The following is a 27,663-nucleotide window of genomic DNA, read 5'->3' on the forward strand; positions in this document are numbered from 1 at the left end:
GTGCCACCCAGGCGCTCTGCAACTATTACCATTCATAAATATCCTCAAAACATATTTCACTCAGCGATCACGCTTGTTAAAATGAAACGCATTTAAAAGAAAAAAAACTGTTAAGATGTGCAATATATACAAACTCTGTCCTTCATATATTATTTCTTAAAATGATAAAGGGTATGATTGTCATCTAAGAATCCTTTAAAATTTTCTAGGTCGATATTTCTAGGGTAAAGTGTTTATATACATATAATAAATAGCTTGGAGATAAAAAAGAGTTCCCTGGACTGAAACCATTATCTACCACACATCAATTGGAATGTCAGAAGTTAAGAAAAAGGATATTTACAACAACTACTTCTGGACATATCGGACATCAGCTAACAATGCTTTCAAATTTTAAATTTTTTTTAAATTTGGACAAATGTAATTAAGTCATTGTTTCTGAATTGAAAAAATGAACTATAATTCAGTCACTACACAGCACTCAAATTTAACATTTCATGTGCATTTTCAGGGTATTTTTACTAAAATTTAAAATATAACAAAGTTTTAGAATGCACATCTATAGATTTAAGAGTTTTAGTACATCACATACTTTATATAAAAACATGATTAAGAAGTTGTTTATTACCAAAATTTTAAGTGCCTACAAACTCTAGCACATGGACACGCAAGTTGCTGTACTTAAAAACAATACTTTATTTCCTTTACCATATTCTGTAGTTTAGACTTTCAGTTTTTTATTAATTGAAATCTTCCAAATTACTTCAATAAGATTATGAGACGAAATGCCACCTTTTACAAAGTAGAAAGTATTAGTTATGAGGCTTACTTTAAATAGCTTCTATTATAATATTCTTTGAAAAGTATTTAGATTCTGCTATGGCATGAAGAGGACACAAATTCTACCATGTGTACACTTAATTCTCTCATACCTGAGGTAGAAATTGGCAAAGATTGCCCACTTGAATGTTTAAGGCTGCAACTTGCTCTTCTACTACTTTCTGGGTTGTAGATTTTTTGTTGATGAACCAAGACGACTGATTTTTTGCCACGTCAATCTCACGGGTAATTACAAGATTTCCTGAAGTTCTGAACCTAGTTAAAAATAATTTAAAAAATCTTTATGTTCAAAATACATATATCGTTTTAGAAATATAATTTCCAAAATTCTCTTGCAAAAAAGGTTGCCAGACAGGATTATTATAACTTTTATTCCTTTTGAAATTTTGGCCCCTCCAAAAAAGGAAAACTTGATAATTTATTGGTAATAATACATAACTGATCACAGGTAAGTTACCACTTTCAACATCACAATTATTTAAACTATTAAAATAAAACAAAGCCAACACTAATTTCCAAACACTGACAGAGGATTTACATATCTGGAGTTATTTATCCTTTAATTATTATTCTCCAATCACATGCATTGACTGCAATTCAAAATGGATTGGTATATTCAACCATACAAAATTAAGTGCTATAACTTCCTCTACTGGAAGATAAAGGAATGAAAACCAATTTTTGCATAAGCAGTTCCAGACATCAAAACTAGCCTGGTCATACAGGTAGCCCATGCCTTCCTTGTCATGTACTCCACTCTGAATTCAGAGGGGACTATATCATACGCCCTCTTAAAGGAACATTAAGCAATACAGAATCTGAAAGAAGGGTATTTACTTATTTCTTGCTTTTAGAAGTACTACTGCTCCACACCTCCCATCCATCTTCTTCACTGGGAATTAGCAGCATGTGGTAGAAAGATAAATTATTGGTATTCAATGGCTAAATGACAATGATACTTTGTAAATGTCGTGTCTATATAGACTATACTGTAATCAGAACACTCCACAAACATTAAGATTTTAGAACTTTAAAAAAAAGTAATTTTAAATTTTCATTTCCAGCAGAATGACTAATGAAGTACTCTGTTGGTTGTCTTGTTCTGAACTACAAATAATGAAATATTAAAATATGTTCACAAATGCATTTATCAGTTAGCATGAAGGCAAGTAAATCTAGCCTAAATCCCAGGGCAGGTGGAGATCCAGAAGTTGAAAAATGAAAACTGGCTTTTACTTTGGGAGTATCTGTTCCACCAAATAACCTTACACATTCATTTTCATAATCTCCTAGGAGAGGAGCTACAAAGGCCCCAAGAGTCTAATAAAAACCATCCCCAAAAGACTATACCCTCCATTTAAGGGTAAACTAGAACTACTTTATAATCACCATCACCACCACTGCCAGCACCACCAACACCACCACTGACAGTGAGGTAAATTGCCTGTCTCAAACTACGGCTTAAACTGCAAAAACAAACAAACAAACAAACAAACAAAAACACAACAACCCACAATTTCTCCTGAGGACAGTTAATAACATCAACCCAGTCTCAGATATATTAGTATACTTAAGTCAATTACATGACATACCTAGGGTTCCAAAATGCACAAACTGAGAATTGTGTATATTTTGATCCTGGATTGAAAGTACCCAGTGGTCTGTTGTATAAGTTAGTGAAAATTCCCTCAGCAGGAACCTACCTTTACCCTCAAAAAATTAACACAAAGTTCAAAGAGAAAGGGGCAGCTTACTGGAAACACACATACATGAAAACAAAACCAAGAGTAAGAACTAGCAGAAATAACAAAGTAGAGTCATACTGAATTAATGGGCAAATACAGAATAAGGAAATTCACTATATTTCAAGAAATAGAAGATTGAAAATATTTACTTATATCTAAAGAAGAACTAAAGGGAAATGGATCTGGAATGTAGCACAAAGACATAAAAAGATGAAAAATAATGGAGAATGTGAAGAGACACAGATGACTGAGTAAGAGAACCCAACATTTAATAGGAGTTCTAGAAGGGAAGGAGACAAAAAAGGGTCAGTGGCAATATAGGAAGAGATAACGGATAAGAATTTTCCAAACCATAAATTTAAGAAGCTCATTAAATCCCAAGCAAATAAATAAAAAAATAAATCCACATCTAAATATATGATGTGAAACTATAAAACAACAAAAACAGGATTTCAAAAGACACTTGAGCCACATGAAACCAATGACCCCCTCCCCACCCCCCACAAAAAAGGCACTTGAGATAAAGAGAATTACTGCCAAAGAAACTAGGATTATATTCATACCTGAAGACTGTGGAATTATACTTCACATGTGTTGAGAAAAGACCTATCAATGTAGAATTTATATCTACCAAATACATCTTTCAAGACTTAGAATGGGTAGGTCAAGATGGGGGAGGAAGAGAAGGCTGAGATGACATCAGGTAGCAGGAGATTAGCTAGATCGTTATTAAACCATTCCGAGCACCTACAAATCCAACAGGAGATCGAAGAGAAGAAGAGCAACAATTCTAGAAACAGAAAGTGGACCGCTTTCTGAAAGGGTTTTTTCTTTTACAAAATTTTGGGATACAACTTCTTCTAATAGATCAAAATATACCCTAAATCTAGCACAGGGTTTGTTCTAATCTCTAGCCTGAGCAAATTCTCTCCACTTTCTTTTTCTTTCTTTTCCCAACCAACTTAAATGATCAACTCCATTTTTAGAAAAAATATTTTTAAAGATTTATTTATTTATTTGACAGACAGATCACAAGTAGGCAGAGAGGCAGGCAGAGAGAGAGGAGGAAGCAGGCTCCCTGCTGAGCAGAGAGCCTGATATGGGGCTTGATCCCAGTACCCTGGGATCATGACCTGAGCCGAAAGCAGAGGCTTTAACCCACTGAGCCACCCAGGTGCCCCTTTTTAGAAATTTTTTTTTAAATTTTCATCTTTACAGTCATATTCCATCCCTTCACCATGTTTACCCTTATTTGTGTGTGTGTGTGTGTGTATTTTTTTTTCTTTCTTAAAATTTTGGGAGGTAGTTTCTTCTAAGATACTCCAAAATACTCCCAAAATCAAATGAGTGGCTCTGTTCTATTCACCAGTCAAATACATATATTTTCTTTTTTAAATTCTTTTTTGAACTTCTTTTTAACCCTTCTCCCCACAATCTGAGTTCTCTTCTGATTTGGTTAATGCACATTTTTTGGGGCCTGTGCCACCCTTTTAGTATTTTATTCTCTCATTCATATATTCTTATCTAGGTAAAATGACAAGGCAGAAAAACTCACCACAAAAAAAAGAACGAGAGGCAGTACCAAAGGCTAGAGACCTAATCAATATGGACATTGGTAATATATCAGATCTAGAGTTCAGAATGATGATTCTCAAGGTGCTAGCTGGGCTCAAAAAATGCATGGAAGATATTAGAGAAATCCTATCTGGAGAAATAAAAGCACTTTCTGGAGAAATAAAAGAACTAAAATCTAACCAAGCTGAAGTCAAAAAAGCTATTAATGAGGTACAATAAAAAATAGAGGCTCTTACTGCTAGGATAAATGAGGCAGAAGAGTTAGTGATATAGAAGACCAAATGACAGAGAATAAAGCTGCTGAGCAAAAGAGAGACAAACAACTACTGGACAATGAGGGGAGAATCTGAGATAGATGATACCATAAGATGAAACAATATTAGAATAATTGGGATTCCAAAAGAAGAAGAAAGAGAGAGGGGGAACAGAAGGTATATTGGAGCGAATTATTGTAGAGAATTTCTCTAATGCGGCAAAGGTAACAAACATCAAAATCCAGGAGGCGCAGAGAACCCCCCTCAAAATCAGTAAGAATAGGTCCACACCTCGCCATCTAATAGTAAAACTTACAAGTCTTAGTGACAAAGGGAAAATCCTAAAAGCAGCCTGGGACAAGAAGTCTGTAACATACAATGATAAAAATATTAGATTGGCAGCAGACTTATCCACAGAGACCTGGCAGGCCACAAAGAACTGGCATGATATGTTCAGAGCACTAAATGAGAAAAACATGCAGTCAAGAATACTATATCCAGCTAGGCTATCACTGAAAATAGAAAGAGAGATAAAAAACTTCCAGGACAAACAAAAACTAAAAGAATCTGTAAACACCAAACCAGCTCTACAGGAAATACTGAAAGGAGTCCTCCAGCCAAAGAGAGAACCTAAAAGTAATAGGCCAGAAAGGAACAGAGACAATATACAGTAACAGTCACCTTATAGGCGATACACTGGCATTAAATTCATCTCTCTCAATAGTTACCCTGAATGTAAATGGGCTAAATGCCCCAATCAAAAGACACAAGGTATCAGATTGATTAAAAAAAAAAAAAAATCAATATGCTGTCTACAAGAACCTGATTTTAGACCCAAAGACACCTCCAGATTTAAAGTGAGGGGGTGAAAAACAATTAACCATGCCAAGGGACATCAAAAGAAAGCTGGGGTGGCAATCCTTATATCAGATCAATTAGATTTTAAGCCAAACACTATCATAAGAGATGAGGAAGGACACACTACCATACTCAAAGGGTCTGATCAGCAAGAAGATCTAACAATTTTAAATATCTATGCTCCTAACATGGGAGCAGCCAACTATACAAACCAATTAATAAACAAAATCAAAGAAACACATCGATAATAATACAGTAATAGTAGGCGACTTTAACATCCCCTCACTGAAATGGACAGATCATCCAAGCAAAAGTTCAACAAGGAAATAAAGGCCTTAAAAGACACACTGGACCAGATGGACATCACAGATATATTCAGAACATTCCATCCCAAAGCAACAGAATATGCACTCTTCTCTAGTGCACATGGAACATTCTCCAGAATAGATCACATCCTGGGTCACAAATCATGTATCAACTGGTAGGTACCAAAAGATTGGGATCATTCCCTGCATATTTTCAGACCACAATGCTCTGAAGCTAAAACTCAATCACAAGAGGAAAGTTGGAAAGAACCCAAATACATGCAAGCTAAAGAGCATCCTACTAAAGAATGAATAGGTCAACCAGGAAATTAAAGAAAAATTGAAAAAAACTCATGGAAACAAATGATAATGAAAGCACAACTGCTCAAAATCCATGGGACACAGAAAAGGCAGTTCTGAGAGGAAAACAGAAATACAAGCCTTTCTCAAGAAACAAGAAAGGTCTCAAATATACAACCTAATCCTACACCTAAAGGAGCTGGAGAAAGAACAGCAAAGAAAGCCTAAACCCAGCAGGAGAAGAGAAATAATCAAGATCAGAGCCAAAATCAATGAAATAGAAACCAAAAAAATGACAGAGCAAATCAACGAAACTAGGAGCTAGTTCTTTGAAAGAATTAAGAAAATTTATAACCCCCTGGCCAGACTTATCAAAAAAAGAGAAAGGACCCAAATAAATAAAATCATGAATGAAAGAGGAGAGATCACAACCAACTTATAAGAACATATTATGAGCAACTATACACCAGCAAACTTAACAATCTGGAAGAAATGAATGCATTCCTAGAGACATATAAAGTACCATAACTGAATCCAGATGAAATAGAAAACCTGAACAGACCCATAACCAGTAAGGAGATTGAAACAGTCATCAAAAATCTCCCAACAAATGAGAGCCCAAGGCCAGATGGCTTCCCTGGGGAATTCTAACAAGCATTTAAAGAAGAATTAATTCCTATTCTCCTGAAACTATTCCAAAAAACAGAAATGGGAGGAAAACTTCCAAGCTCATTTTATGAGGCCAGCATCACCTTGATCCCAAAACCAGACAAAGATCCCATCAAAAAAGAGAATTATAGACCAACATCTTTGATGAACAGAGATGCAAAAATTCTCACCAAAATACTAGCCAATAGGATCCAACAATACATTGAAAGTATTATTCACCATGACTAAGTGGGATTTATTCCAGGGCTTCAAGGTTGGTTCAACATCCACGAATCAATCAATGTGATACAATACATTAATAAAAGATAAAACAAGAAACATATGATACTCTCAATAGATGCTGAAAAAGCATTTGACAAAGTACAGCATCCTTTCTTGAGCAAAACTCTTCAAAGTGTAGGGACTGAGGGTACATACCTCAATATCATGTGAAAAACCCACAGCGAATATCATTCTCAATGGAGAAAAACTGAAAGCTTTTTCCGCTAAGCTCAGGAACACGGCAGGGATGTCCATTATCACCACTGCTATTCAACATAGTACTAAAAGTCCTAGCCTCAGCAATCAGACAACAAAAAGAAATTAAAGGCATCCAAATCGGCAAAGAGGAAGTCAAATTCTCACTCATTGCAGATGATATGATACTTTATGTGGAAAACCCAAAAGACTCCACTCCATAACTGCTAGAACTCATACAGGAATTCAGTAAAGTGTCAAGATATAAAATCAATGCACAGAAATCAGTTGCATTTCTATACACCAACAATAAGATAGAAGAAAGAGAAATCAAAGAGTCAATCCCATTCACAATTCCACCAAAACCATAAGATACCTAGGAATAAACCTAATCAAAGAGGTTAAAAAATCTGTACTCAGAAAACTAAAAGTACTAATGAAAGAAACTGAGGAAGACACAAAGAAACAGAAAAATATTCCATGCTCATGGATTTAAGAACAAATATTGTGAAAGTGTCTATGCTACCTAAAGCAATCTACACGTTTAATGCAATACCTATCAAAATACCATCCATTTTTTTCACACAAATGGAACAAATAATCCTAAAATTTATATGGAACCAGAAAAGACCTCGAATAGCCAGAGGAACGTTAAAAAAGAAAGCCATAGTTGGTGGCATCATAATTCCAGACTTCAAGCTCTGTTACAAAGCTGTCATCATCAAGACGGTATGGTACTGGCACAAAAACAGACACATAGATCAATGGAACAGAATAGAGAGCCCAGAAATAGACCCTCAACTCTATGGTCAACTAATCTTCAACAAAGATGGAAAAAAGACAATCCCTTCAACAAATGGTGTTGGGACAACTGGACAGCTACATGCAAAAAAAATGAAACTAGAACATTTCCTTACAACACACAAAAAATTAGACTCCAAATGGATGAAAGACCTCAATGTGAGACAGGAATCCATCAAAACCCTTGAGGAGAACACAGGCAGCAACCTCTTCGACCTCAGCTGCAGCAACTTCTTCCTAGAAACATCACCAAAGGCAAGGGAAGCAAGGGCAAAAATGAACTACTGGGACTTCATCAAGATCAAAGGCTTTTGCACAGCAAAGGAAACAGTCAACAAAACCAAAAGACAACTGACAGAATGGGAGAAGATATATGCAAACAAAATACCAGATATAGGGCTAGTATCCAAAATCTGTAACAACTAATCAAACTCAACACCCAAAGAACAAATAATCCAATGAAGAAATGGGCAGAGGACATGAACAGACATTTCTGCAAAGAAGACATCCAGATGGCCAACAGACACATGAAAAAGTGCTCCATATCACTTGGCATCAGGGAGATACAAATCAAAACCACAATGAGATACCACCTCACGCCAGTCAGAATGGCTAAAATTAGCAAGTCAGGAAACAACAGATGCTGGCAAGGATGTGGAGAAAGGGGAATCTTCCTACACTGCTGGTGGGAACACAAGCTGGTACAGCCACTATGGAAAACAGCATGGAGGTTCCTCAAAAAGTTGAAAATAGAGCTACCTTATGGCCCAGCAATCGCACTACTGGGTATTTACCCTAAAGATACAAATGTAGGGATCTGAAGGGGCACGTGCACCCAAATGTTCACAGCAGCCATGTCCACAATAGCCAAACTATGAAAAGAACATAGATGTCCATCAACAGATGAATGGATTAAGAAGACATGGGGTGTGTGTGTGCGTACACAATGGAATACTATGCAGCCATCAAAAGAAATGAAATCTTGCCATTTGCAATGACATGGATGGAACTAGAGCTGAGCAAAATAAGTCAATCAGAGAAAGACAACTACCATATGATCTCCCTGATCTGAGGAAGTTGAGAGGCAAGTGGAGGATTTGGGGGGTAGGGAAGGAAAAAATGAAACAAGATGGGATCGGGCAGCAGACAAACCATGAGACTCTTAATCTCACAAAACAAACTGAGGGTTGCCGGGGGGAAAGGGTGGTTGGGTTATGGACAACGGGGAAGGTATGTGCTTGGTGAGTGCTGTGAAGTGTGTAAACCTGGCAATTCACAGACCTGTAGCCCTGGGACTAATAATACATTATATGTTAATAAAAAAAATAAAAAATTAAAAAAAAAAAAGACTTAGAGCAAAAGAACATCATTTTCAGACAAAAACTGAACATTCCACTAGATCTTCATTAAAGAAAACTCTTAAAAATACCCTCTGGCGGAAAGAAAGTGATCTCAAAGGAAATAACAAAAATGCAAGAAAAAATAAAAGCAAGACAAACCAAAGACACATGAGATAATTCTAAACAAACACTGACAATAGAAATTGATAATAGTTATTATGTCTAAAAGAGTTTAAAAGACAAGACAAAATTAAAATAGTTCAGACAAGGTATTCAAATTAAAAACTCTAAGGTCTTTATTCAATAGGAAGATACAGACATTTTGGTCTAGACTCAAATTCAAATATATGTGTTAAAAATTCTAACAACGGCTAATACAAGAATGAATAATTTCCAAAACAGTAAAGAAAAATTACACAAAAATCCAAACAAAGTCAAGAGAGAAAAGAAATACTGAAAAATATTAACAAATAAAAAGCACAGAATAAGGCAGTAAAAATAAGTCCCAACATATAAACCAATAAATGTAATGGATATGCACTATTTAAAAGGCTATGTAGGGGTGCCTGAGTGGCTCAGTGGGTTAAGCCTCTGCCTTCGACTCAGGTCGTGATCCCAGCATCCTGGGATCGAGCCCCGTATCAGGCTCCCTGCTCTGCGGGAAGCCTGCTTCTCCCTCTCCCACTCCCTCTGCTTGTATTCCCTCTCTCACAGTGTCTCTGTCAAATAAATTAATAAAATCTTTAAAAAAAAAAAGGGGGGGGACTATGTAAACACCACCCAACTATCATGTTGAAATGAGATACAAAAGGTATTAAAAATTTGAAATTAATGAATAAAAAAAGGTAATTTGGAAAGCACTTAAAAAAGAAAGCTGCTAGGGCACCTGCGTGGCTCAGTGGGATAAGCCTCTGCCTTCAGCTCTGGTCATGATCTCAGGGTCCTGGGATCGAGCCCCGCATCAGGCTTTCTGCTTGGCGGGGAAGCCTGCTTCCTCCTCTCTCTCTGCCTGCCTCTCTACTTGTGATCTCTATCAAATAAATAAATAAAATCTTTACCAAAAAAAAAAAAAGAAGAAAGCCGCCAACTACACTAGTGGCAAATTAAAACATATTCTAAGGGAAATGCATCAAAAGATAAAGTCAGTACACAACAGAAAGTTCAACTCTACTAGGAAGATAGAACAATCTGAATCTTAGCTGTATCCTGAAGCTACATCTATATAGAAGGAAAATGTAATACACCTTTCTCAGTAATTAAAGAATCAATCTGATGACTGAAATCAGCAAAAATATACAAGCTTTAACAATATAATTAATCAGCTTGCACTAATGGACACAGAACACTGCACATAACAAGAGCAGAATACTCCACTCATTCTTTCAACCCAGTGGGTAACAATTATGTAAGCTCACTACAGAAAGGATGCCTTAACAAATTTCCAAGGTATATGACCATATATTTACATATATTACTATATATTACACTATGTATTACTCTAAGGTTATATATATGTATATATAATAAAACATGCAATATACACTATATGTATAATACAGCAATATATAATTTTACTATGTATTATTATTCATTATATATGCTATATATAGTATTACTATATATTATATATATTACTATATATTGGACCATATACTATATTACTATAAATCGGACCATATAGTAACATGTAATATAGAATATATACAGAACAAATATAACCTGTAATTTTATATTTTTATAACAGATGTATTTTTTTTTACCACAGAACTACTATCAAAGTGGAAATCAACACTAAAATAACAAGAAAATTACTACATTTTGACTACATTCTACATTACTAGAATCTGAAACAACTTCTAATTATGAACTCAAAGAAAATGAACAGAACTGAAAAATAGGAAAATGTTACATACCAAAATTTGGGAGAAAGAGCTCAAGCAATATTGAGAGGGAAATTTTTTTGCCTTAGATGATTATACGAAGGAAAACAAGACGAAAAATTTGTGTAAAAAATATCCATATCAAGAAATTAAGAAAAAAATCAAAAAACAAAAGTTTCAAGAATTAATATAGAAAATAATGAAACAGAAAACCATGATGTAAGATGAAAACCATAAGGCAGAAATCAATTCACTGACAAAGACTGAGGAAACAGACAAATCAATTTTTTCAAATCAAGGGGGAAAAAAAAAAAAAACCAAGGACTACTACAGAGGACACCTACATCATGCCACTTCTCTGCTCAAATCCTGGTGGGTTCACAGCTTACTCAAAATAAATGCAAAGTCCTTACACTGGCCTACAAGACCCTATGAGCTGGCTCCTTGATATTCTCACACCTTATCTCTCACTATCCTCTTGTTCAGTTCAAGGCAAACACACTGGGTACCACGTCAGTCTTTCTTAGTATCTGCAGATGCTGACATGCCGGTTCCCCAAGTATCTCCATACTCAACACCTTATCTCCTTCAAGTCTTTGCTCAGGTACTTTCTTCTGTGTGGGAACTTTCTTGATCACCCTATTTAATGCTGTAAACTTCACTCTGGCACTCCCTCCCTAAACTCCTTTTCTGCTCAGTCTTCTACCTAGCACTAATGACCATCCAATGTCATATGTATTTTACCTATGTATTTATCTGCCCCTCCCTCATTTTCAAATACTTGAAAATGACCGCATATATGTATACTAGACATTATTCCATCCACTGTTCCAAAGAGTGTATGACCAGTTAACACACTGTTCAATAGCAGTAACAATTTCAACTAAGGAGAAGCCATTTATTGTTTGTATTCCCAACAAGTGACCACAATGTAGCTAAAAGAGTCTGGGGAAAGGGAGACCTCCCCTGTAGTTCTGGCAACAGAACTCTGGTTTTGCTCACCAGTTAGATTATTACAGCTATTTGTTATTACATACCAAAAAGTCTACCTCTTTAGATAACCAAGAAAACAACCAGGCTGATTCAGAGCAAAAAATCGGAAGTGCTTAACACCTGCAGCCACCCATAAAGGACTTTAAACGTACGTATTAATACTCCCTCTGTATTTTATATATATTAATATTCCCTCTGTATTTTATAAATATACCCCGCACAGTTTGTTTCAGTTGTAGTATCTAAGAAACCACTGTGAGCTATGGACAGCACCAAGGCTAACACAGGAATATTTTTGGCCATTTTATAAAAATGACATATAACTCCTATCATATAATTCATTTTATATATATAAATCCAAGCTTTTTTATTGTGGTAAAATGTACCTAATATAAAATTTACCATTTTAACCATTTCAGGTGTACAGCTGAAGGAGTATGTGTATCAACAACAGTTTTTAATATATGTACACGGTTCTGCCATCACCACCACCACCACCTAATTCCGAAATGTCATCACCAACCCAAAAAGGAGCCCAAACCTGTTAAGCAGTCACTCCCCCCACTCTCTCTTCCCCTCATTCCCAAGCAATCTATTTCATCTCTGTGGATCTGCCTATTCTGGACCTCCCGAAGACGTGGAATCACACAGCGGGCAGTACTGGCGTCTGGCTTCTTGCACGAAGCACGCTCTCCGGGTTCCCCCACGTTGTCGGATCTATCAGCGTTTTGTTCCTTTCTATAGCTGAGTATGATGTTCTTTAATGAGTACATCACATTTTGTTCAACCATTTATCAGATGGTACACTTTTGGAGGGTTTGTAAGTTTTCACTATTAAAATTGGGAAAAAGCTAATTTTGTCCAAATGAGTAAAACATTCTCTAGAATAGTAACTGGACCGAAGATTATTTAAAATCTATTATTACTGCCGAATACGATGTACTGCTTATGTTCCCATGTGCATGGCAGGATTCACTTCTCTACACTTTCATATTACTAAATTTTACTTAAAAATTTTTCTAAACTCAAAGGAAAAAATTCTCCTTTTGATTTCCTTCAAAACTCATGAGTTTTAACTAATGAGTTGTATCCTTTTTATACTTATTGGCCATTTATTTTACTTAGTGTTAAATTTCTTTGCTTATATTCTGTAAGTTGCTTGTAATTTTTACTGACTTGCATGAGATACTGGTAATTTTAAGACATGTACATGTTATTTGTGCTGAAAATGTTTTCTCCCATCATTCATTTTTAACTGCGGTACCATTATTTTCAATTGGATTTGTATAGAATCTTAATTTCCAATCTTCCTTTTTATGGTTTTTGGGTATCCTATTCTGCTTTAAATCCTAAGATTTAAAAAATAATATACATTTTTTCTATTTTTTTCAAAGTTACATAGTTTTTCACTCAGCCTTTAGCACCTCTAGATCGGAGTCAGATGTTTGATAAAGCTCTAAATTTATGTTTATAAAAATAGCCAACTAGTTCACCTCAATTCCAGTAATTTATAGCCTACACTTAAGCTGCCATCTTTATAATAAATTCTCATATACATTTAGATCTCCCTGCTTTTTTCAATCTGCTTCTCTAATTTTCTGTACTAAGACCTTATTATCAACAGCTTTATAATACACTTTAACATCTGGTACACAGACATCTTATTCATTATTCTGCTTTTTCAAAATCTTCTCGGGTTTTCCAGAACATTTATTCTCCCAAAAGTACTTTAGAATCAACTTGTTCACTTACCTGTTGATACTCTGGTTGGAACTGTATCAAATTTATATATTAATTTGAAAGGATTGAAAATGTTGAAAGTGAATATTTATGTTTCTAGGAACACAATATGCTCCTCCATTTATTCATGTCTTAGTTTTGTATCTTTCAGTAAAACACTATCGTTACATTTTAATGAATTGAGTATAATCTTGTTTTCTCTTATTTCTATGTGTGCCTATTTCTCTTTACATAAATAAAGCATTCTCCCACTTTTTGAGTAAAAAGATCATTTCCCCACATGCTATAAAAATGATGAAGCTATCAGATGATCTTTAAAAGCTACTTAAGCTCAAAAAGTTCAGGACTTTCTATAAACACTCCAAAAAACAATACTCACTAAATCAACTAAACAATGAGCTTATCTGTGTTTAAAAGACTGAGAGTACATACACTAAGGATGGGTAACTGGTTTTATCTTGAATACTAACTCTGACACATCAGAAATGGCTGCCAAGAGAGGTAATTTCTTTAGGAAATCTACTGAAAGAAAAATCTTACCATTTGGATTTTAAAAGATGCATAAAAAAAATAACTTATCTGGATAAAACACCCTTTAAATATAATGTCTAATAGTTATACCATAATGCTATATTTTCTAAAGTCATCACAAAAGCATGAACATAAAGCAACTGTACAGGAAAAAGGGGTTTCAGCAGTTTTGACACTTACAATTCAATTTCAACCATTCCTTTGGAACATCCTCTCTTCACAAAAAAACCAACCTAGAGCAAAAAAGACAAAGTGCACTCAGTGATGACAGTTCCATGTTATACCACAGATTCAGCAAAGTCATTACTGTCACATTCAAATCCTTTCAGTAACTATTTTCTCCACTCTCTTCATTTTCCCGGATTTGGGAAATTGTTTCCATTGTGTCCTCCCACAAGTAACAATACTATTAGTTACCATTTACGAGCATTCCAGGTGCCAGACAGCCTCTTACAGAGGTTATGACAAAGCCAAAAGGTGATACAGAGCAAGGAACTAAACCCACATAATATGGCCCCAGAGTCTGTGTACTTAGCCTCTATCCTAAACATCTTGGTAGAGGCAAAAAAGCCAACGGGAAAACAGGTTCTACAGTTTAATCACAGGATTTACCAAATCTCCTTATTACCCCTGGAGACTTCTCTGGAGTTGCAGATTAAATATTAACAACTATTCTAATATTACCCATCTTGTTATTAATGAGGATGTAATTATCATTTTCTTAAAAAGAAGAATACACATAGTAAATACAATTTACATGGTAAAATAGACCTATTTAGTCTAGTTTGAATACATGTACAGGCACAAATCTGAAGAGAGACCTTGGGACTAAAAAATACCAGACTGGATCTTCAATAGGGCTCTAAGTAAGTAATTCTAAAAAAAAAAAAAACAAAACAAACAAACAAACAAAAAGTGGAAACACACCTTGCAAAGAATTATCCTTTTGATAATTATCCTTTTGATAATTCTTAGCAATTAGAATCACAACAGTGAACATTTATTAAGCATTACCATATGCTACTGTGCTAAGCAATTTATAATTTTTTTCTTAATACTCAGGAGCAACTGTAGGAGATCTGTATTATATCCATTTTACAAACGATGAAACGGAGGCCCAGAAAGGTGACAAAGGAGGTCTGTCCTTGTAACTAGAAAGTCCAGCTTAATGATTAAGAGGACAGACACACTTTAACACAGCATCCAGGTTCCTATCTCAGTCATGCCATAAGCGTGTAAGTTGCTGGACTCTGACCAAGTTACTAAACCTCTCTGTTTTAGTTTCTTCATAAACAGGAAAAACAACGGCATTTTTGTAGGAGTGCTATCTGCTCATTAGTTTGCATCAATTAAAATATTTGGCACCAGTAAGAAAAAAAAATTACAAAGCAGTTCTTATTATAAAATGTATATATGGATAGTACAGAACATGCTAGTATTAAATTTCCCTATTAAGATTTAACTATAAATACAACATTAAAAGTATTTTCGCTGAGAACTTGTGCAGCCCCTAAATGCATGTAGTGAAACCCAAAAGTCTGCAATCTGTCACCTAAGAAACCCTGCGCTCCACAACCTTCTTTAAAAAGCATACCACTTAAGGATAAGGTCTGTCTTCTTCATGCCAAAAATAAATGGGAAGATTGGTGGAAACTGTTACAAACCAATCCATTCAATCATACAAAGTTTGGAGTCCAGCAGACCATCACACAGAGATAAGGATTTAAGAAATGATTTTTAATAATTAAAAAACTACACATCCGTATTTATAAAAATCTGGTCTCTGGAAGTTATCTACTCCAACCCCCAACTTTAAAATAAAGAAAAACTGAAGTCTAGACAAATGTCTAAGGTCAAAAGTTAATTATTAATAGAGTGGAATCTATGAGTACTCTTAACTCATAAATGCCTCCCAAAGAGTATTTAAAGAAAAACACACATACACACGTATTTTGAATAGATTTATTTATAACCTTAAGGGTATATGCGTCAATCTTGTAATCCTACATTAAACTGTAAGCCTGGCTAAGAAACCTATAATACCATTTTAATAATACTGCAATATTCCCAGCAGTTTTAGAAAAATATAAAGAATCATTTTAACTTTTACAACTATTTTGCAGTGGGATAACTCAACTCTCAAACTTCCTTTTATATATAAATATATATATATATATATTTTAAGATTTTATTTATTTATTTGAAGAGATCACAAGTAGGCAGAGAGGCAGGCAGAGAGAGAGGAGGAAGCAGGCTCCCTGCCAAGCAGAGCGCCTGATGCGGAACTTGATCCCAGGACCCCGAGATCATGACCTGAGCCCAAGGCAGAGGCTTTAAACCACTGAGCCACCCAGGTATCCCTCAAACTTCCTTTTTAAAACAGAATTTTATGTGAAATATACACCAAATATGGCATATAAACTTCATATACTGCTTGAAGCAACAGTAAAACCACCAAGCATCTACCACAAAATTAAGGAACTGAAAATTAACGGTATATCTGACATTCCCTGTAGAACTCAATACTATTGTATCCTATTTCAACAAATGTAATCCTGACTTGATCATCCTTTTGCTTCTCTCTAGTTTTGCTATACACATATAGCCATATAGCTCTTTAAATATTAAAATATTAAATATTAAATACTTTATTTTGTGTTTTGACCCTTATATAAGTTCATATTACAAGTATTCTTCCAAAATAGCATTTTTCCTTAAAATTATGTTTTGAGATTTAACCAATGAGCTAAGGATTATTTTCACTGGTATGTAATATTCAATTTTGACTATAATAGGATTTATTTAAAAATAATACTGCTATAAATAGTTTAATACTTTTACCTAGTATTAATGTACAAGGGCTGTCTAGGAGTAGAATTTTTGAGTGATTGGGTATATGCATCTGCAGATTCACTAGGTAATGCCATTTTCCAAGACTATAAAATTTCTATTCCCACCAAGAGTGCATCAGAGTTCCCATTGCTCCATTTCCTTATAAGCACATTGATCACCAGAATTTTTGAGGAATACACTTTGCCAGCATTAGTGTGCATTTTTCTGAGAGTGAAGTTGCGTATCTTTAAAAATACAGTTGGTCCTTGAATAACACTAGGGTTAGGACTGCCAACACCCTGCACAAAAATTTGCATACAACTTTGGACTTCCCCAAAACTTAACTACTAATAGCCTAGTGTTGACCAGAATCCTTAGCAGTAACATAAGCAGTTAATAAATATTTTGTATGTTACATGTACTATATACTGTATTCCTACAAGTACAAAAACAAGTTCCTGAGAAAATCATATGGAAAACACATTTACAGTATCATATTGTATTTACTAAAAAAAAATCCACATATAGGTGGATTCGCACAGTTCAAACCAAAGTTGTTCAAAGATCCACTGTACTTCTTGGCTGTCTGAGCTGCCTGTTCTGTGAAGTGTCTGAGCACGAATTTTATCCTTTCTTAATTGTTACTGTTTTACTTATTAAGAAGTTTAAATACCTATCTTTTGTTATATGGGCTATATATACCCACTCCCAATTTGAGGCTTGTCTTTTTCTTCATGGTGTCTTTTGATAGAAGTTTCTTATTTTTATCAGTATTTTCCTTTTCAACCTATACTTTCACTTAAGAACTTTTATTTAACCCAAAGTTAACAAAGTTAACAAAGATATTCTCCTCTACACCAGTATGTCCTAAAACCTTTCTGGTCAATCACAATTAGACCTTCAATCCAATTGGAACTGATGTGTGCTCATGTGTGAAGATAGAACTTAATTTCTTTTTTTCGTACACAACCAACTGCCTCAGTGCAATTTATCCATCTTTTCCCCATTCATTTCCAATGTCAGTCTTTATAAATCAAGAGTCTACTCATCACAGCTTTGGATCTGCGCTTTCTATTCTGTCATAGCACACTGGTCTGATGTATTTCCCACCAATACCACAGGTTTGTTTTGTTTTGTTTTCTTAATACAGTTGACAAACAATGTGATTAGTTTCAGGTACAACAATGACAACTCTGTACACTACATAACGCTCAGCACAGTAAGTGTAGTTGTCACCTGTAACCATGCAAAGTTATTACAATACTAGCCACTGTATTCCCTATGCTGTGCTTTTCATCCCCATGACTTATTTGTTTTAAACTGAAGTCTATGCCTCTTAATCCCCTTCACCTATCTTACCCAACCCACCTCATCTTCCCCTCTAGCAACCACCAGTTTGTTCTGTATTTGTTGTTCTGCATTGAGTCTGTATTCGAGATTCCACATATTAGTGAAATATGGTATTTGTCTTTCTCAGACTTATTTCACTTAGTCTAACATGCTCTAGGTCCATTCATGTTGTTGCAAATGTGAGGATTTCATTCTTTTTTATGGCTAAATAATATTCTTTTTAAAAATATATTTTTTGAAGATTTTATTATTTTATTTATTTGACAGAGAGAGATCACAAGTAGACAGACAGGCAGGCAGAGGAGGCCGGGGAAGCAGGCTCCCTGCTGAGCAGAGTGCCCAAGGCGGGGCTTGATCCCAGGACCCTGAGATCATGACCTAAGCCAAACACAGAGCCTAACCCACTGAGCCACCAAGGCACCCCTCTAAATAATATTCTATACAATGTTTTCATGAACTATTATAACTTTGTGTTAAGTCTTGGTATCTGATAGGGCAAGTTTTTTCCATTTTGTTGAATTTCTTTAGGAGTTTCTTAGCTATTCTTGGCCATTTCTTTTTTCACCTAAATTTTAAAAGCAACTTGGAATTTGCTATAGACCGTACTGGGATTTTGACTGGAATGATGCTCAATATGTTTATCAATGTGAAGAATGACATTTTTTTTTTTTTAAAGATTTTATTTATTTATTTGAGAGAGAGACAGTGAGAGAGAACATGAGTGAGGAGAAGGTCAGAGAGAGAAGCAGACTCCCCATGGAGCTGGGAGACCGATGCGGGACTCGATCCCGGGACTCCGGGATCATGACCTGAGCCGAAGGCAGTTGTCCAACCAACTGAGCCACCCAGGCGTCCCAAGAATGACATTTTTATAGTAGGTCTTCATGCTCATTTATATACAGTGTATCTGTCCATCTAATCCAACTCCAATATTTTCAAATAAAATTTTAAACTTTCTAAAAATAGGCCTTACATGTCTTGTTAATTTATTGCTATGTTACTTGCTTTTTTGATGCTACTATAAATATCTATTTTTAATTGCATTTTTCTGTTCATTGTTAGTGTATGGAAATGCAACAGATTTTTGTTACAGAATCTTGTAACTAGCAAGCCTAACAAATTTCCAGATTAATTCATCAGAAAGCTTATGTGAAGTATTTTGTGGTTTTCACTGCATACTTGCATAAAACCTGTATATGATAGTTTTCCTTCTAACTTTTTTTTGTTTTACCTTACTGCTCCACCTAGAACTTCCAGAACAATGTTGAGTAGCAGTGTGAGTAGGTACCCTTGACTTGGTTCTGAACTTGCTGCATATTTTCACTTGTCTTTCATGTAATTTTAAAAGTAGGTATTTTCTACTCCTAATTTGCTAAGAGTTTTTTTTTTAATCAGATTACTGTGGAATTTAATGCTTTTTCCTCTACTGAGAGGATCATCCAGTTCTCCTTTAAAATGGGCTATGTAAAAAAATAAACAAAACAGGAGATGTTAACTTTTTTCTAATGTTCAATCTCTCATTCCTTGAATAAATTCTATTTGGTCATGGTGTATTACATATTTTATGTATTAGATTCAACAGACTACTGTTTCTTTTTCTTGAGATTTTTGCTCCTATATTTGTAAGTTAAACTATTTTTTCTTATTCTATCCTTGATGGATTCTGGTACCATCACATTCTGGTACAGTCATATTCTTTGTGTAAAACAGGAAATGACTCCTTTAAGAACTAATGAGTAATTGTCTTCGGTGTTCTAAGAAAATTAACAGCTCTTTTTTTTCTACTAAGAGTCCATTTTGATCATTTATGTAGTTGTAGAAACCTACACATTCACAACTTTTAAGAATTTAAGCTTTACTACCATAAAGTTGTTCATAAATTTTTTTTGTTTAGGGAGGAGATAAGCAAATTTTATTGTCCCTATGTCACACAAAAATCTAGGAACAAAAGATTTGAGTTGTAGAAAAGAAATAAATGAATAGTAAATTAGAGGGCAATGGAAATAATTTAAGTTTGAAAATTTTCCATGATATTAGGAAGAAAACCATTTCAACATATGTGTATGCCTGGCTCAGAGTAGACTGTTCCCTGGCCAAAGCTTGCCATAGAATTAAGGTGTTCGAGGTCTTGCTGCTCTACTGGCTTCTGACAAAATGTTTGTGATCGTAGATTAAAGGAATGTATTCCCGGTGCTCCAGGTCTGTGCGGAGCTCTACCAACTCATCTGCAGAAGTGTTACCCACCCATCCATCTGCCGGGAAATCCATCAGGTAGTCATATAAGGCCCAGTCCAGGGGATCAGTGTTGACTGTGTAATTCAGATCCTTCCACTCAGACTCAACAGACTGAAAGCTCACTTCCCTGATGGAGACAGTGTCACTCTGGACCTCCTCTTCTTGCCTAGTCTCATCTTCTGGACAGGGACAGTCCAGCACCGGGGGCTTCTTGCCACAAGTCCTCACAACTTCTACCACAAAACTGGGAATGGATGTCAATCAGGCTGTTCTTCAACCTTCTGCCCTTGGAGGGCTCCTCCTCCCCATCCAATGTTGGCAGGATACTACTGTCAACGTGGAAAGCCACAGTGATCTTCTCTCCGGCAACTTTCTGCAAAAACTTGGCTTCTGACCCATCTACTTCCAGCTCCCAACTTCCAGAACTCTTGGGGAGGTAATTACGCTTTGGTATCTCCATTTCCTCCTCAATGTCATCATTCAGCAATTCAACAAAAGCTCTGTGCCCCTGGGTGTGCAGTGTGCTGCAGCCGCAGGGCCCAGGAGAGCGCAGGAGACCGTAGGCAGCATGGGCCCTTGCCACCTGGAGCCGCACAAAGGGCTGCATGTATGGCCTGGGGTGCATGGGCTGCAGCGGCGAAGGCAGCCGCGTGGGCTGAGACAAGAGGGCAGGCATGGCGTGTGGTGGCTCAGTGGCCGCAGAGCCCAGCGAGCAAGGCACTGGGCATGAGAGCAGCAGTAGTGCAGTAGCTGACACAGGAGGGCCCTCTAATACTCTCCTCATCATTTAAATCTTTGCCCCATTCTGGTAATGGCCTGGCGGTAGGCATCCTGGCAGTTCACGAACACTACAGTTCTCCTGCAAGCCCACGGCATAACTGCATTTGCTCCTTCCCTCTGATGGAAGGTGTGGCCTCTTAATGGCCTTTGTCCAATGAAAATGTGAGCCGAACAAATATTTGTGGCTTTTTGGAAGAACTTTTAACAGCCAGTTCCCTTTACCTAGGTGGCAATCACAGGACAATGTACTCAAGTGAAGACTCCAGCAGCCTAGGTACCCAAGGACCACAGCCTAGACTGGGTAAGTAGCAAGAAGAACTAATCTGTATTTTTAAACCAGAATTTCAGGGTGGTTTTCGACCTGTAACATATCTTTATTATTTTTTTTTTACATTCCTTTTTTCTACTTTATCTACCCCCCATAACCTTCTCTAGAAATTACTGATTTTTGGCCGAGGGAAGAGGGGGAATGGAAAAAACAAATGAAGGAGATGAAGAGATTAATTAACAATCTTTGTTATATAAAAATAAAACAACTTAAGGAATACAATCAATAATATAGTAACAACTGTATAGTGATAGATGGTAACTAGACTTACTGTGGTGACCATTTCATAATGTATATAAAATATTGACTATATTATACACCTGAAACTAATACTATATGTCAATTATTCAACAGAAAATAGTAGTAATTCTCAGGAGGATTTTTTTTTTTTTTATTCCACTATATTCAGAGCTAACAATCAGATAAGTAAGTAACCGTATGTCGCATTCTGTGGGGTTATTCTTCCTTCTAAACACAGTGCTTGCCTTCTAGTTTTATCTCCCAGTCTTCCCCTACCTCCAGGACCCACAATTCAGGGCAACCAAATGCCTTTCCAGTGCAAAGTCAGCGAATGCCCTTGGGGGAACAACTCTGATATCTTTGGATCTGCACAATTCTGCCTCTGCCTTTGGTAAGTTTGCTTCATCTTTCCACAAGCCCAGGAATACATTTAAGAAGACATTTGACACTATTCCTAAGCATTTTAAGTGTTACATACTTGGAGAATTCTCTAGGTATATAGTCCAAAATACTTCTAGAAATGGCAATTCCTCCCAGCAGTTCTACCTACCAACTCCATTCTTTACTTCCAAGCTCTACATTTGTGTTTTACTCAAGGAACCGAGAAAGTGATCTGTTAACTAAAAGCAAGTCGCAACTCTGAATTTTTTTTTTAAAGTACTTAAGTTCACTCACCTTATCTGCCCGTCCCATGAAAGCAGGTTTGCCTGCTAATCCAAGACAAATGGCACATACGATGCTAGACTTTCCTGTTCCATTAGCTCCAATAATCATATTCAGATGGGGTCCAGGAGAGACTTCACAGATATCATACGTTCTGAATTATAGAGAGGTAAAATTACTAAGACATAAAAATGTTTTCTTTGCAAAAACATTTATTTCTGCTGATGTTTTCTACAGGTTTCCCTGAATTGCTTTAAAAGCCAGCTGACCTTACATTTTAATGTTATTTATACATTATTAATAAACTAGAGAGAAAAAAATCAGTGGAAAAAATGAGAAAATGATAATGCGGATCTGAAATAAGAATATCAGTGGGAAAACAAGATATCATAGGCTCTTTTAATTTACATCTGTTGAATGAAGCAAAGTTTGGTATTATTTATCCCTTTCATGAGAAAATTTATCAAAGCCACTGTAAAAATAATTTTTCAAAAAATTTTATGTAAGAGAAACCATGGCTCATCTTAAATCTGAATTTTACATTTGTATTTCTCTGGAATTAAAATGCTTAATAGCAACCCCTCACATTTTACTAAGTGAAACAATCCAAATTTCTATTCCAATCACACATCTATCAACTCAATGGTTTCATGTTACTGTTAATTTTTTAAAAATCCACTTCTTTCAATATGCTGCCAGAGATATCCACTGTTTAGTCCATGTTCAAATAAATGTTACTTCTATGGAAAGAAACAAGAATGCATCATCAAGCACTTCTGTAACATTCCCTCAAACCAGAAAGCTGTCTGCTGTCCAGAGCTTTAATTAACTACCTGCAAGGTAGCACCTAATCCTTATTAGTCACCAAGGACAACTATGGCAAAATGTCAAACAGACTCAGATAATCTTCTACTTTGTCTCTGAATACCCTGAATTAGAACCCATAAATAATAACCTGATAAAAACTGACCCAGCTACTAATCTGCTAGGCATGTCAGTAATGCAGTCAAGCACACTTCCACTTCAGTGCTCAGAGAAAAATAATGTGAAGTGCCATGTGGTAATAAAAGTAAGTACAGGGAGTCAACAAGTTATTTTCTGACAGGTTTCCAGCCCCACATCTCAACAGTGTCTACCTACTTTATCTTTTCAAATGCTTTGTTCTGTTGGAAGCCGAATCATAAAGAAACCCTTAATATAATGATTAAAATGAAACTAGTTTGGGAACTTCAGGCATCTGGAAAATGAACAGCCTTGGAACTTCTTAATCCCAAAACATGAACCCTGATTCTTTCAACTTTTTAATTTTCTGCTATAAAATCTTTGTGCCCCTGTTTAAAAAAAAAACAGTGATGTAACTGATGTTTAAGATAACAATAAAAGCGAGGAAAAAGGAGAGGAACTCCTAGCCTATGACATACACATACACATACATTATCAACAGAAAGTTCCCCCACCAAAAAAAAAAAAAAACCAAGAAAACAAAACCAACCAACCCAACAAAAACAAAAACAAAAACCACCCCACACATCAAAACAAAACAAAGCCTCCACATTTAAAAAGAAATTAGTTTGTCTGACTGATTTTTATTGGAAATTCCCTTTTTGTGAGTTTCCTTTTCAGGCACCTCCTGAAAAGAACTGTCCTTTGCCTGGTATCTCATATATTCTCCAGGACTTCTGGTAGGACTGACATGCTCAAAGTCAGCCCACATGACCTACAGATGAAATCACCACTTCCCGAACACTATGTGGATGCTGCGGAACAGTCACTTCAAACTTTCCACATTCAAAACTAAACCCGCTATCTTTCTACTCCCAAACCATTCCTGTGGTCTCTTATCTTCATCCCATTGACCAAATCAGAAACCTAGGCATTAGTTTTGCATCATCTTTGATTCTCCCAACTCCTTCCCCTCCGGCCCCCATCAATCAACAAGTCACCAAGTCCTGTCAGTAGACACGCAGTTCTGAGATCACTCATTAAGAAAAAGAAGAAAACAGGACTCTTCAGAATTTAGCTCTTGAATCATCTTTTTCTACTTTCTACCTCCTTCCCATGTTCTCTAACCAGACCTCCGAATTCTACCTATCATGAACTTCTTTCAGTTTCTTGACTATCTTTATGTTACTTATTCTACAAGCCTTTGCACAAGCTATTCTGTCAGCCTAGAAACTTCTCCCTCCATTCCCAATCCCACTGGACTTTATTCACTCCTAGGAATTCCTCCGGTAACTACTGACTTTCAGACCACTTCAGTTCTCTAAGCCCACCCCTCCGCCCTCATTCTTAAAACTCAGAGCCCTCTGATCATGAAAATAAATGGGGTAGCTCTGCACATGACAGCCAGCCAAGCTCTATTTCCTCACAGTTATTCCTTCTTCTAGGACTTGCAAAACGCTGTGCGTACCTTGCTTAAAAGGGTAGAAGAATTCCCAAATGCAGAATAAAGTAGGCTCTTTGCAGTCCTGTCGCCCCACTCGAATGCGGCAGATAATATTTTTGAAACACTTTCCCCTTAGGCTTCTTAGAGAATACTCTCCCACGGTTCTCCTCTTACCTCCCTGAACAGATTCTTCTCTGTCCCAGCTCCTCTTCTGCTCACCCTTACATGTTGGCATTCCTCCAGGACGCCGTAGCTGGCCTTCCATTCCTATTTATATTTCCTTTGGGGCCAGCTCAACCATTTCTGCAACTTCAAGAACCATCTATACACATCACTTCCAAATCTCTCACCTGTTCACATTTTCCAGACCCTTAAAAATACTGCTAATGGAAGATCTTTTGTAGACACCCCACAGGAAACTTCAAGTTGCAGGATCCACAAAGCATTCATTATTACTCTCCCCAAATTGCTCTCGGTCCCCAAAAGGACCACATCTGACCAAGAGCAAGACAGAACTTGAGAAAAATACTGCATAACTCTTACCCTCAGGCCTCCTAAACTGAAGCCAGATCCTGTCAAATCTTCTTTCCACTACTTCCCACTGTCACTCCTAGGTTCAAACTCTGATGACCTCTCATTGTTGTAAGAGTCGTCTTGCCTCCCAACTTGTACCCTTTCTAAATCATCGCTCACACTGCTGCCGGGGGGAGGGGAGGGCGTGTTAAGATGGAAATGACACGTCATGCCCTGCTTGAAATGCATCCTGGTTGTGGACAGGATAAAGCTGGAATTCCTCAGCCCAGAAAACACGGATCCTCCGCAGCTGCCTACCTCCTAGGTATCATCTCTGTCCGTGTCACTCACATCTTACGTTCTACCCATTCTCAAATACCAGACACTTCCTAAGGATGACCAACTGTTTCAGGCAGTTCCTTCTGTCTACAGTGCTCTTCCCTGCAGATTGTGGTGAACCTCCTCTACAAAGCCCTTTCTCACAGTTAGGGATGAAATGAACCGCTTCATCCTCTGTGTCCCTAAGGCATCCTGAGATACACAGATCTTCTTATGGTAGGTCACCCATTTGATTTTATCTATCTTTCCTGATCTGGATTCAAACAGCAATTCAGCGGCTTGTTACAGCAGAAACATGGATAAATGAAGCTTTCTGAGCTCGTCTCGTCAAAGAGATTAAGAGTTGTTATAAGGTGAGAATCAGAGTATTGTGTAAATAAAGCCTCTACTTCTACATCTGGCACATGATAGATGCGGGGGGCTGGTATTATTACACTTCTGTTATCATAAGCCACCATGTGCAAGCTTAAAAAAAAATAAAAAAAGACCGTGACCAAACAACAACAAAGCTGTAAGATGCTAGACAGATACACAACATTTGTGTTAAGACGTATTTACTAAATCCTAAAATGATTACTACGATTATTATAGTTGTCTGGAAAAACAGAAGGGGAAGCGGGCGGGGGGGAAAGCTGGGATTGGGAGGGGGCAAGGGTCTGCTGGGGGCCCCACAACAGAGAGGAGGCTCCTGTTCGCGTACACTTGCACCTCCATCCGGGACAGCCTGACGCACCACCTTGCCCACCTAGCAACCGCGGACTCCGCCACAGCCTCGCGGCTCCCCTGATTTAACTGGGGCTTCCTCGGAGTTCCCGGCGCCCGCACTTGTGTGAATTAGAGATTGGGTCCTCCCTCCGTAGGCCGCGACTCGCAGGCGGCCGCGATCTAAGCCCCACGGCGGCCGCGGCCGCCGCAGGACGCCCTCCGAGAACGGTGGCTGAATGGATAGAAGCCCGCAGCACACCGGCCGCACGCCGAACCACCCCAACGCGGACGCCCATCCTCACGGTCACCCCGGCTTGAACTCGCCGCCAGACCCCCAGCCGGGCGCACGGCCGCCTCCCGCCTCACCCCGCCGCGCAGCCTGCGCCCCCCGCCCGCCTCACCCCGCCGCGGCGCGGCCTCCGGCCACTCACAAGAAGTTCTCCATCACGATGCGGACGATAGAGCCTTCCACGAAAGGCCTGGACGATTGCAGCGGCAGAGGCGCCGGCGGGGCCGAGCTCTTTCTCTTGCTCGGGACCTCCGACGAGGGATCTCTCGGGAGAGCTCTCTTGGAGGGCAGGGTGCTTGGGGTCGACGTCTTCCTACTCGGAGTCGCCATCCTGGCTTCCCCTCAGTCCCGGAGGCGCTTCCGTTCCCACCGACCTGCAGCCTCGGCGCCGCTGCGCCCGGCTCCCGCGCGAACTGCCCGGCGCGCGACAGCGCCCGCGAGCCCGCCCCGCGCCTGCGCAGTTCCGGCCCGGCGGCGTCAGGCGGCCGCCGGGCCCCGCCCCCCCAGCCCCGCGCCTCGGAGGCTGACGGCCACGGGAGCCCGTCGCGGGGTGGGGGTGGCGCGGGGGTCGCCCGGGCGCGGGCGCAAGCGGGCGGGGACGACGGCCTCCGCGTGTGGGCGGCTCTTCGACCTTCCTCTCTGAGCGTTGGTGCATTTTTCAGAGCTGGGTGGTTTAAACTCAGAAATAGGCGTCAACTGCATTTAGTACTTGGAAG

At 37.8% G+C, this 27,663-nt stretch overlaps 2 protein-coding genes across 3 annotated transcripts in view; both read right to left on the bottom strand.

Annotated features, from left to right (window-relative positions):
• SMC5 (structural maintenance of chromosomes 5) overlaps window positions 1-27,376 on the bottom strand; it is a 97,338-nt gene extending 69,962 nt beyond the window's left edge. For both annotated transcript variants that reach the window (XM_059411885.1, XM_059411884.1), the window contains exons 1-4: window positions 27,090-27,376; window positions 22,728-22,869; window positions 14,468-14,520; window positions 933-1,095 (exon numbers count right to left, since the gene is read on the bottom strand). In XM_059411885.1, the coding sequence (XP_059267868.1) occupies window positions 933-1,095; window positions 14,468-14,520; window positions 22,728-22,869; window positions 27,090-27,277 (546 nt within the window). In that variant the 5' untranslated portion in view covers window positions 27,278-27,376. The remainder of the gene's footprint in view (window positions 1-932; window positions 1,096-14,467; window positions 14,521-22,727; window positions 22,870-27,089) is intronic.
• Window positions 20,325-21,929, bottom strand: LOC132024824 (complement component 1 Q subcomponent-binding protein, mitochondrial-like). The gene is given in 2 exon segments (XM_059411886.1): window positions 20,325-20,966; window positions 20,968-21,929. Coding segments are annotated over 2 exon segments (885 nt in total). The 5' UTR covers window positions 21,492-21,929; the 3' UTR covers window positions 20,325-20,605.
• Window positions 27,377-27,663: the final 287 nt, after the last annotated feature.

The sequence above is a fragment of the Mustela nigripes genome, chromosome 9, assembly GCF_022355385.1.
Source record: "Mustela nigripes isolate SB6536 chromosome 9, MUSNIG.SB6536, whole genome shotgun sequence".
Lineage (NCBI taxonomy): Eukaryota > Metazoa > Chordata > Mammalia > Carnivora > Mustelidae > Mustela > Mustela nigripes.